A 15152-nucleotide genomic window follows, 5' to 3' on the forward strand; every position below is an offset into this window, starting at 1 on the left:
GGTGCATGGCTGGGCTCTGGTTTGGCTCTGGACCACCATGAGCCCAAAGGTAGAAACTGGCTGGACTCGGAGCACCAGGCTGACGGCTGTTAAACTGACAAATCCATCCCAAGTCCATCCCAGGCAGCCTGGGCTGTGTCAGGGCATGGCCAAGTCTCCAGCTGTGGGGAGGCCCAGCACAGCCCCGTTCCAGGCACCCCCACCCCAGCGCCGCCACCCCCACATTCTTTCTTTGTTGTGAAAGCAGCAAGGGGTGTAGGAGGCGGGTCAGGAGGAGTCAAGCTTTAGAAGATGGGCCCCAGCTGCTGCTCAGGCTCCAGGACATGCTGAGGGGATGGAGTGAGTGCCTCCTTCCCCTCTGGCTCCGGAGGCCCCCAGGCCTGCCTAGACCTCCCTTCCCCCCAGCAGCTGGAGGAGGAGGGGCAGCCACGGAGGGCCTCACCGCCGGGAGCAGTGGCGCCAGGACTCCAGGGTCCTGCCACATGGCCACCACATGTCCCTGACAACCCAGCCACAGCACCTTCTCCTTGGGGTGTGGGCCTCCTCCCCCACCCCCAGATGCCTTCCTGCAGGCTCTGCTGGAGAGGATACAAACAGGGAAGGAAGAGTGGAGAGATCCAAGAATCAACACTCCTGTTGCCCCATCCATCACTGCCCCTCACCCTTCCCTTCCGGGAAGGGCTCCAACACAACCCTTGCTTCCTACCCTCTTCAATCAGGACTCAAGTGGCAGACTGGTTACCTGATTCTTTTATTTAAGAAAAGTGAAATACATGGACCTGAAGAGAGGCAGCCGAGGGAACAAGGGAGGCCAGGGCCAGGTATCTTGCTTGGCCAGCCCAAACCTCTGACAGATAAGCCAGCAGCAGGCTGCATCTCTGAGGTGCATACCTGCTCCTTCCCCACCCTGGGAGCCTCGGAGCTAGCTACTCGAGGACCACAGGGTGGGGAGAGGATGTCCTGAGGGTCCTTGAAAAGGATTCCTGAGGAGGGAGCTGAGACCCTAAGGGCAGCAGCAATCTTCTGGTTAACTGTTCCCCTTCACTGTCCCCCCAAGGGGCTGGAAGAGCCTGGAGCAAGAGGGAATGCTGTGAGGGCTGTGGGGGAACCCAGGAGACCTGGGGGGTGGGTTGAATGTCAGCTTCTTGAAGAGAGGTCCATGGTGCTGGCACTGAGGCCCCGGGAGACCTGTAACAGACAACATAGGCCATCAGCCCAGGAACCTCACCCTCCTGAAGACTGTCCCCTGGACTCTGTCCATCTCGTGGCTGCAGTCTTATCTCTTGACCTACGATGGACCTGTAACCTCAACCCCAAGATCTGAGGCTTTGCTAGGATTTTCCAGAAGGCCACAGTCGGGTGGAGAAAAGACCTGGAAGAGCCACATGAATATTGGCATATACTTTGAATGTGTTGATGCAAGTGGTCATTTCCGTTAGAATGTCATTACTGTTTTTTCAAAAGGAGATGATTGGATACTTTTTTCTTTTTCCCTTTTCTTGACTACTGAGTCCCCAAGGTAAGGTGTCTGGTGGCTACAGGAGGAAGAGCAATTAGAAACCCCAAATCTTTCTTGAATTATTACTAATTCTAAAGTACCAGTTTAGAGAACACTGATTCCTGTTACTCCCCCCATGAATTTAATTGCTACTATCTCTGACCTGAAACTGTCCTTTCCTAGTCACCACCACCACCACCAAGCTGCCTGCCTGATTCGGGCTGCCAGGTCCAGTTCCCTAGCCAGAGTCTTCATCCCAGATGACTCTCCCCCTTCCCTAACTCCCCTGGGCTTGCTCTAAGGCTGTCCTTTCTTCCTCACCCACCGATAAGCTCACCAGCACTGCTCTCACCTGCAGGGGTGCTGCACTGGGATGGTTCAGATAGTTTAAGGAGGCTGCCCGCTTCATGTTGCTGCTACAATGGAAAAGAAAGAATTGAGGCCTCTTCCTTCCTTTTTTTTTTTCTTTGCTAGTCCTCACCCAAGGATATTTTTTCCATTGATTTTTTTCTTTAGAGAGAGTAGAAGGGAGGGGAGAGGAAGGGGGGAGGGGAGGGGAGGGGAGGGGAGGGGAGGGGAGGGGAGGGGAGGGGAGGGGAGGGGAGGAGGGAGGGAGAAACATGGATGTGAGAGAGACACATCAATTTGTTTCCTCCTGCACATCCCTGACCTAACCTGGGGTCCGGAATGGAACCTGCAACCAGAGTATGTGCCCTTGACCAGGAATCCAGCCCTCAAGCCTTCAGTGCTTAGGCTGACACTCTAACCACTGCTCAGTGGCCAGGGCACTTCCTCTTGAGTGTTACGTGGCCTGCCACACAAAAGCAAGTCTCTGCCTCCTCCCCATCCCCTCCCTGCCACCCCATCCCGCCAACACACACACACACACACACACACTTTCTTATCTGCATCGGTAAAGAGCATCTCCTCAGGTGTCTTTTCCCCCTACTGGGGCACCATTTTTCCTGAACGCTCTCCATGGACACCCCATGGACCTGCTCTATGATTCTCTCCAAGACACTGCTCCAGAGGTGAGAGGCCCAGAGGCTTTGGAGGACAGGCTCGCCTGCCTGCGTTGCCATATCTGTCTCACTGTGTACCTGGAGGACCGAGGTTCAGTTCCCTGGAGCTTCCTCACCAGGAGTTCACTGCTTCTACGAAGCACATCCCGGATCCTGCCGAGAGAGCCGCTCCTCTGCAGGGTCCCACTGCCATCCTGGTGGAGAGGGATGGGGAACAGAAGCCAAGGGGACCCCATGCAGACTGGCTTCTTTTTTTATTATTTTTTTATTGCTTAAAGTAATACAAAGGGTATTATATATGTGTCCATTTTTTCCCCCCGCCCTAGACAGTCCCCTAGCCTCCCCTACCCCCCAGTGTCTTATGTCCATTGGTTATGCTTATATGCATGCATACAAGTCCTTTGGTTGATCTCTTACCCCCCTACCTCCTGTCCCCCAACCCTCCCCGGCCTTCCCGCAGCAGTTTGACAATCTGTTTGAGGCAGCTCTGCCTCTGTATCTATTATTGTTCAAAAGCAGACTGGCTTCTGAGTCAAGTCCTGCCATTTATTCTACACACACACCCCTCCCGCAAAGGCCCAGGGACTGAAAACCAGAGCCCAGCCACTAGCTGGCTGGTAGATTCCTCTGAGAGGGAGGGTCTTGACTGAACTGGAGCGGGGACATGTTCTCATATCCTTCATGGACAGGCTCAGAGCCTCTCACTGACACCAGCAGGCAGGGGCAGGAGAGACCCAGGGGCAATCGCCAGACTTACCCCTGACCACTCCACAGCCACAGAGGCATCTTCACCTCCCTCGTATCTCACGCTGCTCCCAGGACCCTCCTGGGAGGTCCTTCCACTGTCGCCCTCCCCAAGCAGCTCAGCCACCTTGGTCTGGCTGATAGGGTCAGAGCCCTGGAAAAAAAAGGAAGAAGCTGGGACTTCCCACTCCTTACTCCTCAGGATAGGTCTTTCAAACCTTTTTTCACCATCAGCCACAGGAAGGAAGACACTTTTCCTTGTGATGTCCCAGTACACACACTGGAACGATACCCACCTTTTCTATGTGCGATGCATTCCTACGTATAGATGCATATATATGTTTAGCCATGGCACACACTGAATTGCTTTCTTGACCCACTAATGAGCTAACACCCACAATTTGAGAAGTTCTTGACATTGGGCTCCCCTCATCCACACCAGCGATGCATGCCTCTCTTTAACAGAGTCTTCAAATTGTGGAAGGGCAGGGCTTCCCTTTTAATAATCCCTTTCAGTGAAGTGAACCTTGAACTTGGATTTCTGACTGCAAAGGGCAGGTAGGGGTAAGAACACACTTAAAACCACCACAACCACAAGGGTTATCACCTTCCTCTCTCGGTCTCCCTCCTCGGTCCCTCCACTTGTTCTTCCGAGACTCAGAAGAAGCCTCAGTGGTCTTGTCCCTAGGGCACTACCTCGGGACACCCTTCCCCTCCCAGTCTCTGACCTGTTTCCGGGAACGCAGGGCACACTCCTCCAGGGTCTCGGCTGCCTCCAGCTTGCCCTGGCGCCTGTACAGAGCTCCCAGGTTTCTCAGAGTGGTGTTCACTGTGGGGCTGTGGGGGGTGAGACCAGGGAAGGGGGTGAGGATGGGCTCTAAAAAGAAACAGGAGCCCTAGGCGGTTTGGCTCAATGGATAGAACATTGGCCTAAAGACCGAAGGGTCACGGGTTCAAGGGAAGCCCTGCAATTCCACAATCTACAGGCTGCTTCGAGGCCCAGTCCCTGGTCAGGGCTCGTGCAGGAGGCAACCAATCAATGTATTTCTCTCATCAATATTTCTCTCTGTCTTTCCCTCTCTCTTCCACTCTCTCTATAGAATCAATTGAAAAATATCCTCGGGTGAGGATTAAAAAAGAAAAAAGAAACAGGAGAGGGAGAGAGCAGAGCTAAGGCCAAGGCAAGTCAAAGGGAGGAAAGGGAAAGGTCCAGGAGGCCAGGATCAGGGCTGAATGGAGGGCCTCAGAGCCAAGCCACCTTCTCACTGCCGCTTACCTGCTCACTTTGCAGGCCTTGTACCAGCCTCCGTACTCTGCGTAGGGTGTGCCACCTTCCCGGTGCCGGGTCTGCAGGAGGACAGAGGGGAGAGGAAGCCATAGATGTGACTACAGAGATTTGGGGTGCAAGCTGGAGCTGGGCAGGGTGCAGGCTGGGTTGGGGAAGGCACCATGCATCTGGAGCTGGGGCTTGATTGGGAAGTGAAGAACTGGGCTAGTGCCAGGAGTAAGACAGAGGCCCTGGGAGCCTCAGGCTCCCCAGGCTCCCCAGGCTGGCTCCCCACTCACTTTGCTCATTTCCTCCCGCTCCTCTGCATGCATCCAGATGGGCTTGTGGTTATCTGGGGGTGATACATGGGATGGCATGGCAAGGTTAGAAAACTGAGCTTTACAGTATGGGGGGAGCCAGGACCCAGAGGCCCACAGGGCTGGACTAAAGGGGTCTGGCTCCCCCTGGGAACCACTGTGGCCTAACCCCCAACCTTTGGTCTGCACTTCTTTCCCTCCCAGCAGCTCCCTCTCCAGGCCATCACCACTCACCGTCCACAGACCCAAACTCCTGCACATGGGCTCGGGTCAGGATCTCTTTGTAGAGCGTCTCCGCCTCAGCATATTTACCCTGTTTCAGGTAACAGGAAGCCTGGGGGCAGGAAGGCAAAAACACAGGAGCAAGAGATGGAGCAAGCTCTCAGCCAGGCTCAGGGACTTCCACTTCGTGTTCTCTTTATGGTCAAGAGTGTTCCCACTCCATCCTAAGAGGCTGTAGGACTTCTGCTTCCCACTGGAATGAAGCAGATCCCTCAGCCCCAAAGACAGCCCCAGAGATGGCACAAAGGTGATGGTGTTAATGTACCAGACTATGATGCTGTCCCCTCCCCTCCTTCCACCCACTGTGCCCCCTTGTCCCTTACCAGGTTGTTCTTGGTCCGGGCTACATTAGGGTTGTCTGGTCCCAGTTGCCCTTCATAGATGGCCAGTGCCCGCCGGTAATAGCGTTCCACAGCCTCATACTTGCCCTGGTTTTGGCACAACAGGGCCAGGTTGTTCAGCTGCTTTGCCACATCTGGGTGGTCGGTGCCCAGGACCTGAAGGGAAGCAAAGGAGGGATAGGTGGCTGTAAGTATGTGTGTCCGTGTGTGCACACACATGCACATGCACCTACAGGGAACGGGGAAAGGGAATGACAGAAGAGAAGACAACCAAGAAACCAGAAACACCAATTAGAAAGGATATATGCAGGCTATGTTCATAGCAGCACAATTCACCATAACTAAGATTTGGAAGCAGCCCAAGTGCCCATCAGCAGATGAGTGGATTAGAAAACTGTGTTACATCTACACAATGGAATACTACGCCGCTATAAAAAAGAAGGAACTTTTACCATTTGCAACAGCATGAATGGAAGTGGAGAGCATTGTGCTAAGCAAAATAAGCCAGTCAGAGAAATATAAATATCACATGATTTCACTCATGTGGGATATAATGATCAACAAAAATTGATGAACAAAAATAGATCCAGCCGAACCGGTTTGGCTCAGTGGATAGAGCGTCGGCCTGCGGACTCAAGGGTCCCGGGTTCGATTCCGGTCAAGGGCATGTACCGTGGTTGCGGGCACGTCCCCACTGGGGGGAGTGCAGGAGGCAGCTGATCGATCTCTCTCATCGATGTTTCTGACTTTCTATCCCTCTCCCTTCTTCTCTGTAGAAAATCAATAAAATATATTTAAAAAAAAAAAAAAAATAGATCCAGAGACAAAAGGCAGGGGAAGGGGGGGGGGGCGTGGTTAGAGAACAACCAAAGGACTTGTATGCATGCATATTAGCATAACCAATGGACACAGACACTGGGGCGGTGGGGGCTTGCCCGGGGTGGGAATGGCTGCGGGGGGGGGGGGCGCGGGGGGGGCGAGGGGGGCAGGGAGAAGATCAATGGGGAAAAAGGAGACATATGTAAAACTTTAGACAATAAAAAAAATAATTAAAAAAAAGAAGAGAAGACAAGGCAGAGATAGGGAGGTAAGAAACAAAGTGAGGCAAGAGGGTAAACCAGAAGACAGATGCTGGAGAAGGGGTCACAGCAGCAGGGAAGAATGGGGAGAGGATGTGGGCACCTTTTCTCGGATCTCCAGTGCCCGCTGGCACAGCGGCTCCGCCTCCTTGTATTTGCCCCTTTTACCATAGAGCACGGCCAGATTGTTGAGTGTGGCAGCCACCTAGGAAGACAGGCCTGTCCCCTCAGACACTGGTGCTTTCAAGGACGTTGAGAGTTGGAGGTCCTTCCCCACGCCGCACACCCCCAAGAGAAACGGACTCTGCCACCCTAGCCAGAGTCCGGGGAGGGGGAAATGCTGAACTGGATGGCTCTGGGGCTCTCTAGGGGGGGCATCGCCCCCTAGGGGCACTTTTTTATATTTCTGAAGGCGGGTTTTATTTGTGTGGTGTGTGTTTGTTTTCGGTTGCCATGAATATTGGGGGCCTTATTACCTTTGGGGAGGCAAGGAAGCTAGAGATGTTCTGCATGTGTGGAATAGCTCGGCCAAATGTTGAATGTCCTGCCTGACATTCTCTGACAAATGTAAGCTTTGACACTCGGTGGGACATCAAGACACAAGTGATGTTTTCTGAGATACAGCATCTCTGCCTATCACATGTCATAACATAGGGAATCATTTTCACACAGTGAGTTCACTTTCAGAAATATCTTATTTCTCATTTTCTCCATTTTGACAACCCATCGTTTACCTTAGCGTGCTACCCCTGCTTATTTCTCTCTGTTTTATGATATACAAATAAATCTGGTCTGCTGTTATTCTAACATTATATTTTAATCTCATATCCACCAATCCTTCTGCTGTCATTTTTAATACTTATTTTTTTAAATATGTTTTTATTAATTTCAGAGAGGAAAGGAGAGGGAGAGAGACTAGAAACATCAACAATGAGAGAGAATCGTGATTGGCTGCCTCCTGCATGCCCCCTAGCGGGGATCAAGCCCACAACCCAGGCATGTGCCCTGACCTGGAATGGATCTGTGATCTCCTGGTCCAGAGGTCAATGCTCAATCCCTGGGTCACACCTGCAGGGTTCATACTTATATAGAATGGTTTCCTGGTCTTACCCCTTCTAAATATAAAGTTATTCATTATATATCAGACTACTATATCATATCTTCTAGCATAGTTATATTCAGTACAACTGTTATATTGTGTTTTTGTTTCATTTTAATGTATTGTATATATTATTTTATTATAAATTACTTTCCCTGTTTCACTTTCATATTAATAAGTTATCATTCAATGTTTTGGAAATTATATGTGTAGGTAGATTACATAATCTATGAATTAAGTTTCTGGAAAATATTCATTATAAAGAGGAGTCATTTGGCCCTGGCTGATGTGGCACAGTTGGTTGAGCATCATCCCATGTACCAAAAGGTTACTGGTTTGATTTTCAGTCAGGGCACATGCACAGGTTTTGGGCTTGATCCCCAGTAAGGGGCATGTAGAAGGCAGCTGATGGATATTTCTCTCTCTCTCTCTTTCCATCTCCCTTCCTCTTTCTCTCTAAAATCAATAAAAACTTTTTTTTAAGGAGTCATTTGGGTCTCAGAGTTGGGATCAGTGGACAGTGCCTGGAAGAAAGGAGCCCTCACATCTCCTTCTTGAGCATCCCCGGTGACTAAGCTGTGGGCAGAGGATGGACAGCTAAGAGAGACCAAAAGAGCACGGGGGAAGGTGGGCAAGGAATACTGACCGCAGGGTGGTCCCGGCCCAGGGTGCTCTCCCGGATGCTGAGGGCGTCATTCAGCAGGTGGGCAGCTTCCTTATACTTATTCTGGTCCCTGGACGAGGACAAAAGTATCAAGAGGTTACCGTGAACTCTGCCCCCAAGCCCTCTCCTTCCCTCCTATCCTTTGGGATCTGAGATACATTTAGGGATTGGACCCACCATGAGGAGACACGAAGCCCCTTGTGAGCAGTGACAGGTTCACCAATTCACCCCTACTGTATGCAAAACTCACCATGTCAAGAGGAGCCATCGGTTATTGGACACAAGAAACAGAGAAAGAGACCCTCCCCAGGAGACAGACTGGGCAAGCAAAGAGCCTGAGAAAGGAGTATTCTCTAAGGTCAAGGGCTCAGGTATGGATAGAATGAGAGTTCTGGTACAGAAGAAAGCCTCCAAGTGGCATACACCTGGAAGGCCCAGCAGGGAGAAGAGATACCCAGTGGAGAGGAGGAGCGGGAGCCAAAGATGGATCAAGGTGGAACCTGGAAGCAGATTTGTGGCCAGAGGGAGGGCAGTGCTCACCGATACACCAGAGCAAGGATGTTGAGCATGGTTGCAACATCTGGGTGGCCCCGGCCAGATGTGCGCTCCAGGTCCTCCAGTGCCTGCTTACAGAGCGGCACGGCCACCTCGTAGCGACCCTGAGCTGCATACTGGATCACCAAGTTGTGCAGAGTCCGTAATCTCGCTGGGATCTCATATCCGCTATGCTGGGCGCCCTGGCCACGTGACACTAAACCATCCCAGAAAACGAACAGGAGACTTCCTCAGGGACTCTTCCTCTCTCCTTTGCTGCCTGCCCTCCGCACCCTTACTCCCTGTCTTATTCCACGCCTGCACCTACCCCCCCCCCCCCCCCCCAGCCCGGGCTCTCTCTCTGGAAATCTGCCTCAACTATTATTCTTTTGCCCACTCACTTGAACCTGTCCCATTTGTTCACCCAGTAATTCATTCATTCAACAAACATTTCCTTCATAAGCATGAGCCAGGGGCTGTGCCCGAGATACAAAGATAAGGGAGACCTGGTTCTTTCCCTGGAGGAGCTCATGTTCCTCCACTCCCACTCAGCTGTGACTCCTTCCTGCCAGCCCCGTCGTTCTCATCTCAGTATGCCTAGCGCCTAGCACAGTACCTGGCAATGTTGATGAGTAAGAAATGATGGGGGTGCTGAGGAACTCAGAGTACCAGCCAAGTCTCTGCCCCATCTCCAGAGGAAGATGGAGAACTATTTCTGGATGGTGAGCATCCTTTGTACGGGGGCTGGGGGAGGGGGCACAGCTGGGCCAGGCTCCTGCTGCCTCTCTTCACCCTCCCACTCCAGAGACAGACTCACAGCCATTGCTTGGGTCTTCTTCTTCCTCATTGGGGAAAAGGTCATCCAGGGAATCCTTGGTGGCATCACCCTCCTTCTCCTCCTAGAAAGAAAGCAGCAGCAAAGATATCCCCCCAGTAACCTCTTCAGGGCCCCTCTGAACCATGAAATCCCTGACAGGTGAGGTCCAGGAAACGAACCCTGTTCATGTCCCTGGCCCTGGGAAGGCCAGCATTCCTCTCACCAAGCTAAGGCCTCTCATTTGCAAATCTCGACTTTCCCTTTCTTCACATTCAGAAAGCTTCCTTCCTAAGTACCCTCATTCTCCCGCCTCCACCTCTCACCCCCTCAACTCCTGTAATTATAGTCCTGTGTGTTTACATTGATTATATGTCTGTCCTGTCTGTCCTGAGGGCAGGGAGTGTGTGATCTTACTGACACGTACCCATCACCTGCCACTGCTCATGCTGGACTTAGTGCCCAGCCCTCACTGTCTAACCTACTTTCACACGGGCAACTCTGCTGTGCCCACAAGGCATTGCAGCCTTGTACAAACACCTCCAACCCTGCTGCCCAGCTTCCCCATTGTGTCCCATGCAACCAGCACACTTTCCCTGGAATAGACCAGCTTCCCAGCCCTGGAGCCTTATCTGCGACACCCCCACCCCCTAGTTTAGAAAGCTCCTCCCTCTCCCTCATCATCCATCAAAATCTATCCAAACTCCTAACTATTTAAATGTAAAAAATCTAACCTACATCTCACCATCCCTGCACCCTGCCTCCTCTGTGACTCTTTCTCAGACCATTCCAGTCCTCAGAAACCTGTCTCGCCCTAACCGGTTTGGCTCAGCGGATAGAGCGTCAGCCTGCGGACTGAAGGGTCCCAGGTTCGATTCCGGTCAAGGGCATGTGCCTGGGTTGCGGGCACATCCCCAGTAGGGGGCGTGCAGGAGGCGGCTGGTCGATGCTTCTCTCTCATCGATGTTTCTAACTCTGTGTCCCTCTCCCTTCCTCTCTGTGAAAAATCAATAAAATATATTTAAAAAAAAAAAAAGAAACCTGTCTCCTTGCAATTCTTCCCACACTGACTGGATCCCTCACCCAGCACCGAGTACTTGCTGCTTTGTGTTGTCCCACATGAGTTCTCATACTTAAGTCTTGTTCCTACAGCTACATTATAAGGACAAAAAAACCCATGAATTCTCTTTTCTAGTTCTTTACATGTCTCCTATATGCATCTTCTTGAACTGCTTAAGGCATAAAGGTATATAAATGCCTGTTGAGTGAGAGTTAAATTTCATACATCTTGAGAGCAAATTTTAGGAGGTTCTTGTTCAACTGGGCTATGCTTTCCCTAATTGCAGCACTTGGGATTCTGGATGGGAACTGTCCAGGTGTTTACCTGTCTCCCCCGCACAAATCTGTAATTGTGAGAGCAGGAACTCTGCCTTGTCCACTGCTGCATCCCCAGCGGAGTGCACAGTGCCTGGCATGTGTGATAGTCACTTAGTGAAATGTTGATTGAATGAGCGAATATTCTTTCCCCTTGCGGTCGGCTGGAGCTGGGGTCAGGACCTGAATTCTGCCGGGTGGGGCAGGCTGAGCAGCAGTGCTGCCCCCTGCAGATGATGGGGCCATTGCCTCATAACTGTGGTGACTGCCAGCTATCCGAACCCCCCATCCCGGCAACCTCGCCCGTACACGCTTACCGTGGTGTGCCCATCGTCGTCGTACTGCCGTAGCTGCCCCAGGAACTCCAGGTGTTTCTTTTCCTCCTCCAGCTGAGCCACGGCCTGCTCGCTGCGCTGTAACCGCTGCTGGGTACCTGCCAGCTCGTCCCGGAGCCACTGGTTCTCCTGGCACAGCCGCCGCACCTGAGCCCGCAGCTTCTGTTTCTCCGACTCCACTGTGCTCAGGTGGCTGGCCAAAGCCAGCATCACCTAGGTGGGCACATCCTGTGAGCACCAGATGCTGGCTAGGAGTGTTCAGAGACAGGCAGGAGTGGTGGCAGGACTAGCAGGAGCCAGGAAGTGGGGATGGGGAGCAATGGCTCTACCTCCAAAATATAGCCTGAATCCAATTTCTCACCAACTCCACAGTCACCATCCTAGGCCAAGCCACCGTCAATTCCTACCCAACAGCCAGATGGTCTTTTTAAAATGTTATCTCTCCTCTCCTCATCCTTATGTTGACTTACAAGTTCGACACAATCTTCCCCCTCTCCCCAACCCCATTACCTCTGGAACTTCATTTTCTATTTTGGTTCCCCTCATTCACTCTACTGTAGCCACACTGGCTCTCACTAAGCTCATTGAAAAGGCCCTGGTTCGCTCTGGCTGGTTTGGCTCAGTGGATAGAGGTTGGCCTGTGGACTTAAGAGTCCTGGGTTCAATTCCGGTCAAGGGCACATGCCCAGGTTGAGAGCTCAATCCCCAGTAGGGAGCGTGCAGAAGGCAGCCAATCCATGATTCTCTCTCATCATTGATGTTTCTATCTCTCTCTCCCTCTCCCTTTCTCTCTGAAATCAATAATAATTTTTTTTTTTTTTTAATAAAAAGGCCCTGGTTCAGGGCCTTTGCACTTGCTGTCCACGCTGCTTAGGGTGCCTTTCCCCCATTTATTACATGACTCATTCCCTCATCCTCAAACCTTTGCTCTAATGTCACCATTTCAGTAAAGCCTTTAAAAAAAAAAAGTTTTTATTAATTTTAGGGAGATGGGAAGGGAGAAGATAAAGAGATGGAAAAAATCAATGATGAGAGAGAATCATTGGTTGGCTGCCTCCTGCATGCCCCCTTCTGGGGATCGAGCCCATAACCCAGGCATGTGCCCTGACAGGGAATTGAACTGGTGACCTCTTGGTTCATGGGTCTACACTCAACCACTGAGCCACCCTGGCCAGGCCAATAAAGCCTTTTTTTGGCCACTCTACCTAAACTCATATGCCCTCTCATATTATCCTTCCCTGCTTTAATTTTATTCTTTTATCCTTAGCAATTATCACTGTGGCATATTGAATCATTTACTAATTTATGTATGTATTGTCTGCCTCCCCCAGCTAGAAAGCAAGCTCTAAGATGGCAAGGATTTTTGAGTGTTGTGTTCATGATGTGTCTCTAGTGCACAGAAGAGTGGTGCCTGGCACACAGTAGGAGTTTAATACATATTTACTGAATAAATGAATGAATGAATGAATGCAAGAATCTAGGACAAGGGGATCCAAGTGATCCCAAACCTCCAATCAGACAACTGCTCCTCCATGGGCCGCTTGGCACCATGTCTTCCCTCTCACCTGGGCCTCACTCAGCCCCAGCTCAATGTTCTCCATGGAACGGCGCAGCTGCCGGGCCTTCTCATGCATCACCAGGCCTTCTTCATGGCCTCCCTGCTGCAGACACTCCATGGTGTGGGACAGGCTTTGCAGTACTGCCTGGTGTTCACTGTGTAAGGCCTCCAGCCCTTGGCTCACCAGCCGCGTGCTTCCCAGGATCTCCTCCTGGCTGAGCCGGTGCCCCGCAGGCTCATCTCGCTGCCCCAACACCAGGCCCGACATCCTGGCCTGGAGGACCCTGCCTGGGCTGGGAAAACAACAGAGCTCCAGTGAGGTGAAAATAAGAAAGGGAGGCTGAGCACCTTGGTTCGAGGGTGGTGAGGATCCAAGTTAAGAGAGGAGAGGGTATGGGCAACCATGTGTTTTAATTGGAGAGAGACTGTGACCAGTGGGGAGGGAACCTAAGACACTAAAAACACAAAGCTTAAGGTTGTGGGAAAGAAAGAGGGAGAGGGAATGACTTAAACCAAGAGAAAGAGAGAGAGAGAGAGAGAGAGAGAGAGTGAGTAGGAGAAAACAAAGGTCCTGATGACTAGCAGAGGAATTTAGAACTTAGGACCAAAACAGAAAAGGAACTGGAGAGAGAGCTTGGGTTAGGAAAAGGCAGCAGGAGACGAAAGACAGCACTGAAGGAGCACAGGGCGTTTGGGGAGAGTTGCAAAGGGAACAGGGTTAAAGCAGACAGGAGACTTTGCAGGAAATAGTGCCGAGGTTTTGGGGAAAGGGAAGGGTACGTTTCAAAGTTAAATCAGGGAAAGGAAGAAAACAGAGCCTTCATCGCAGGACCCAGATGCGAGGGCCCCAGCGGGCTCCCGGGCTTCAGGCTGCGGCATCTGCAGACCTGGTCAGCCCTAACTCTTTCCCCCCGAGTTTCCAACCCATATTCCCCGCCCTCCAGGCCTCAGGCTATCTTCTTCCGTCCTCAAAGGGACCTGTTTCTCATCTTTGCAGTCCTCTTACCTGTTTCCCGAGCACAGCCCGTGCCTGGGGCGCTCAGGCCGGAGCCCGGAAGACACTCCGATCGGCAGCCAGGGACTCGGAAGGACCTGCCCTGCCCAAAGTCCAGGAGTCCAGCGTTTCACCCCTTCTCTCGCCACTTCACAGCCACCCAGAGGACCTGGCAGGGAGCCCCACCCAGGACAAACACCCTCCCTCCTGCTGCAAGGCGACCGGTGTCCCTCCTCCCTCCCCACGCCCGGAGCTGTCCTCCCCAAGGAGGGAGCGAGCCCTGACCGGGGACCTGGCCGCGAGAAGAGGCGCGTCTGGTTAAGACAGTGGTTCTCAACCTTGGCTGCACGTTAGAATCACCTGGGAATCTCTTTAAAATCCTGATTTCTGGGCCTCGCCCTCCGGAAATTCTGTTTCTTTGTTATGGGGAGGGGCCACAAATTAGTAACAAAGAAACAGAATTTCCGGAGAATGAGGCCCAGAAATCAGGATTTTAAAAAGATTCCCAGGTGACTCTAACGTGCAGCCCAGGTTGAGAAGCACCGGGTTAAGAGGAAGGAGGAAGACGTGCTCAGTCCCGGCGCAGCCACTGCCATGGCTGTCTGTTCGGATCACCTGCTAACCGGCTCGGAGAGTCGCCTAAGGGGCCTCCCAGCGCCTGACGGTGCGGGGAACGGTGCCGGGGCTGCTGGGCGGCTGCAGGGCCACCGGGAACGTGGCGCTGGGAGGGGGACTCCCGGCGTTGGCAGGCGGTGGAGGGCCCCGGGCCGCCCACCTGCCCTGGGCCCAGGATGGGGAGAGTGAGATGGGCGGGGGTGGCGGGGGAGGTGCAGGTGGACGATCGAGGTCTGCGTCGCGGGAGAGGACTCCGCGGCCCAACAATCCCGAGGTCAATGAGTCAGTTGGTAGCGCAGGGGGCGGGGCAGGCCGACTGACTGCCTGTCTGTCTGTCTGGACACCGAGGGGCGGGAAGAAGCGCAGGGGGCGGAGTTTTTTAGTCTGTCTGGAGTTGAGTGAGGTCAGTCGGCGGGGTGTGTTATCTGTCCGAGAGTGCGGGAATAAGAGGTAGCGGGACCTCAACCCTCCGCCCCAGAGTTACTCTCAAAGACTCACCCGCGCGGTGTCGATCTGGCTGCCGCCCTGGCCGGTACTGCCCCTTTAAATCCATCATGGCTGCCGCTCGAGGCAATTGTTTTGACGGCTCAGAGGGGCGGGGCCTGCTTCCCAGTC

General features: G+C 52.6%; 1 protein-coding gene across 3 annotated transcripts; it reads right to left on the reverse strand.

The window, feature by feature from the left end:
• Positions 1-732: 732 nt before the first annotated feature.
• On the reverse strand, positions 733-15133 carry KLC4 (kinesin light chain 4). Of its 3 annotated transcripts, XM_036317088.1 has the most exons (17): positions 15036-15053; positions 13935-14025; positions 12936-13221; positions 11353-11583; positions 9665-9746; positions 8854-9064; positions 8296-8383; positions 6654-6755; positions 5454-5627; positions 5083-5182; positions 4831-4883; positions 4541-4611; positions 3993-4101; positions 3278-3418; positions 2637-2714; positions 1851-1914; positions 733-1188 (listed from the first exon to the last, which is right to left on the reverse strand). In XM_036317088.1, the coding sequence occupies exons 3-17, from the start codon at positions 13194-13196 to the stop codon at positions 1028-1030; spliced, it is 1926 nt and encodes a 641-aa protein (XP_036172981.1). In that variant the 5' UTR covers positions 13197-13221; positions 13935-14025; positions 15036-15053; the 3' UTR covers positions 733-1027. The 3 variants fall into 3 exon arrangements, with proteins under 3 accessions (XP_036172981.1, XP_036172982.1, XP_036172983.1); XM_036317089.1 differs by lacking the exon at positions 13935-14025 and having other exon boundaries at positions 15036-15133; XM_036317090.1 differs by lacking the exon at positions 15036-15053 and having other exon boundaries at positions 2599-2714; positions 13935-14253.
• Between the last annotated feature and the right edge of the window lie 19 nt (positions 15134-15152).

The sequence above is a fragment of the Myotis myotis genome, unplaced genomic scaffold (genome assembly GCF_014108235.1).
Source record: "Myotis myotis isolate mMyoMyo1 unplaced genomic scaffold, mMyoMyo1.p scaffold_m19_p_7, whole genome shotgun sequence".
NCBI classification, from domain to species: Eukaryota; Metazoa; Chordata; class Mammalia; order Chiroptera; family Vespertilionidae; genus Myotis; species Myotis myotis.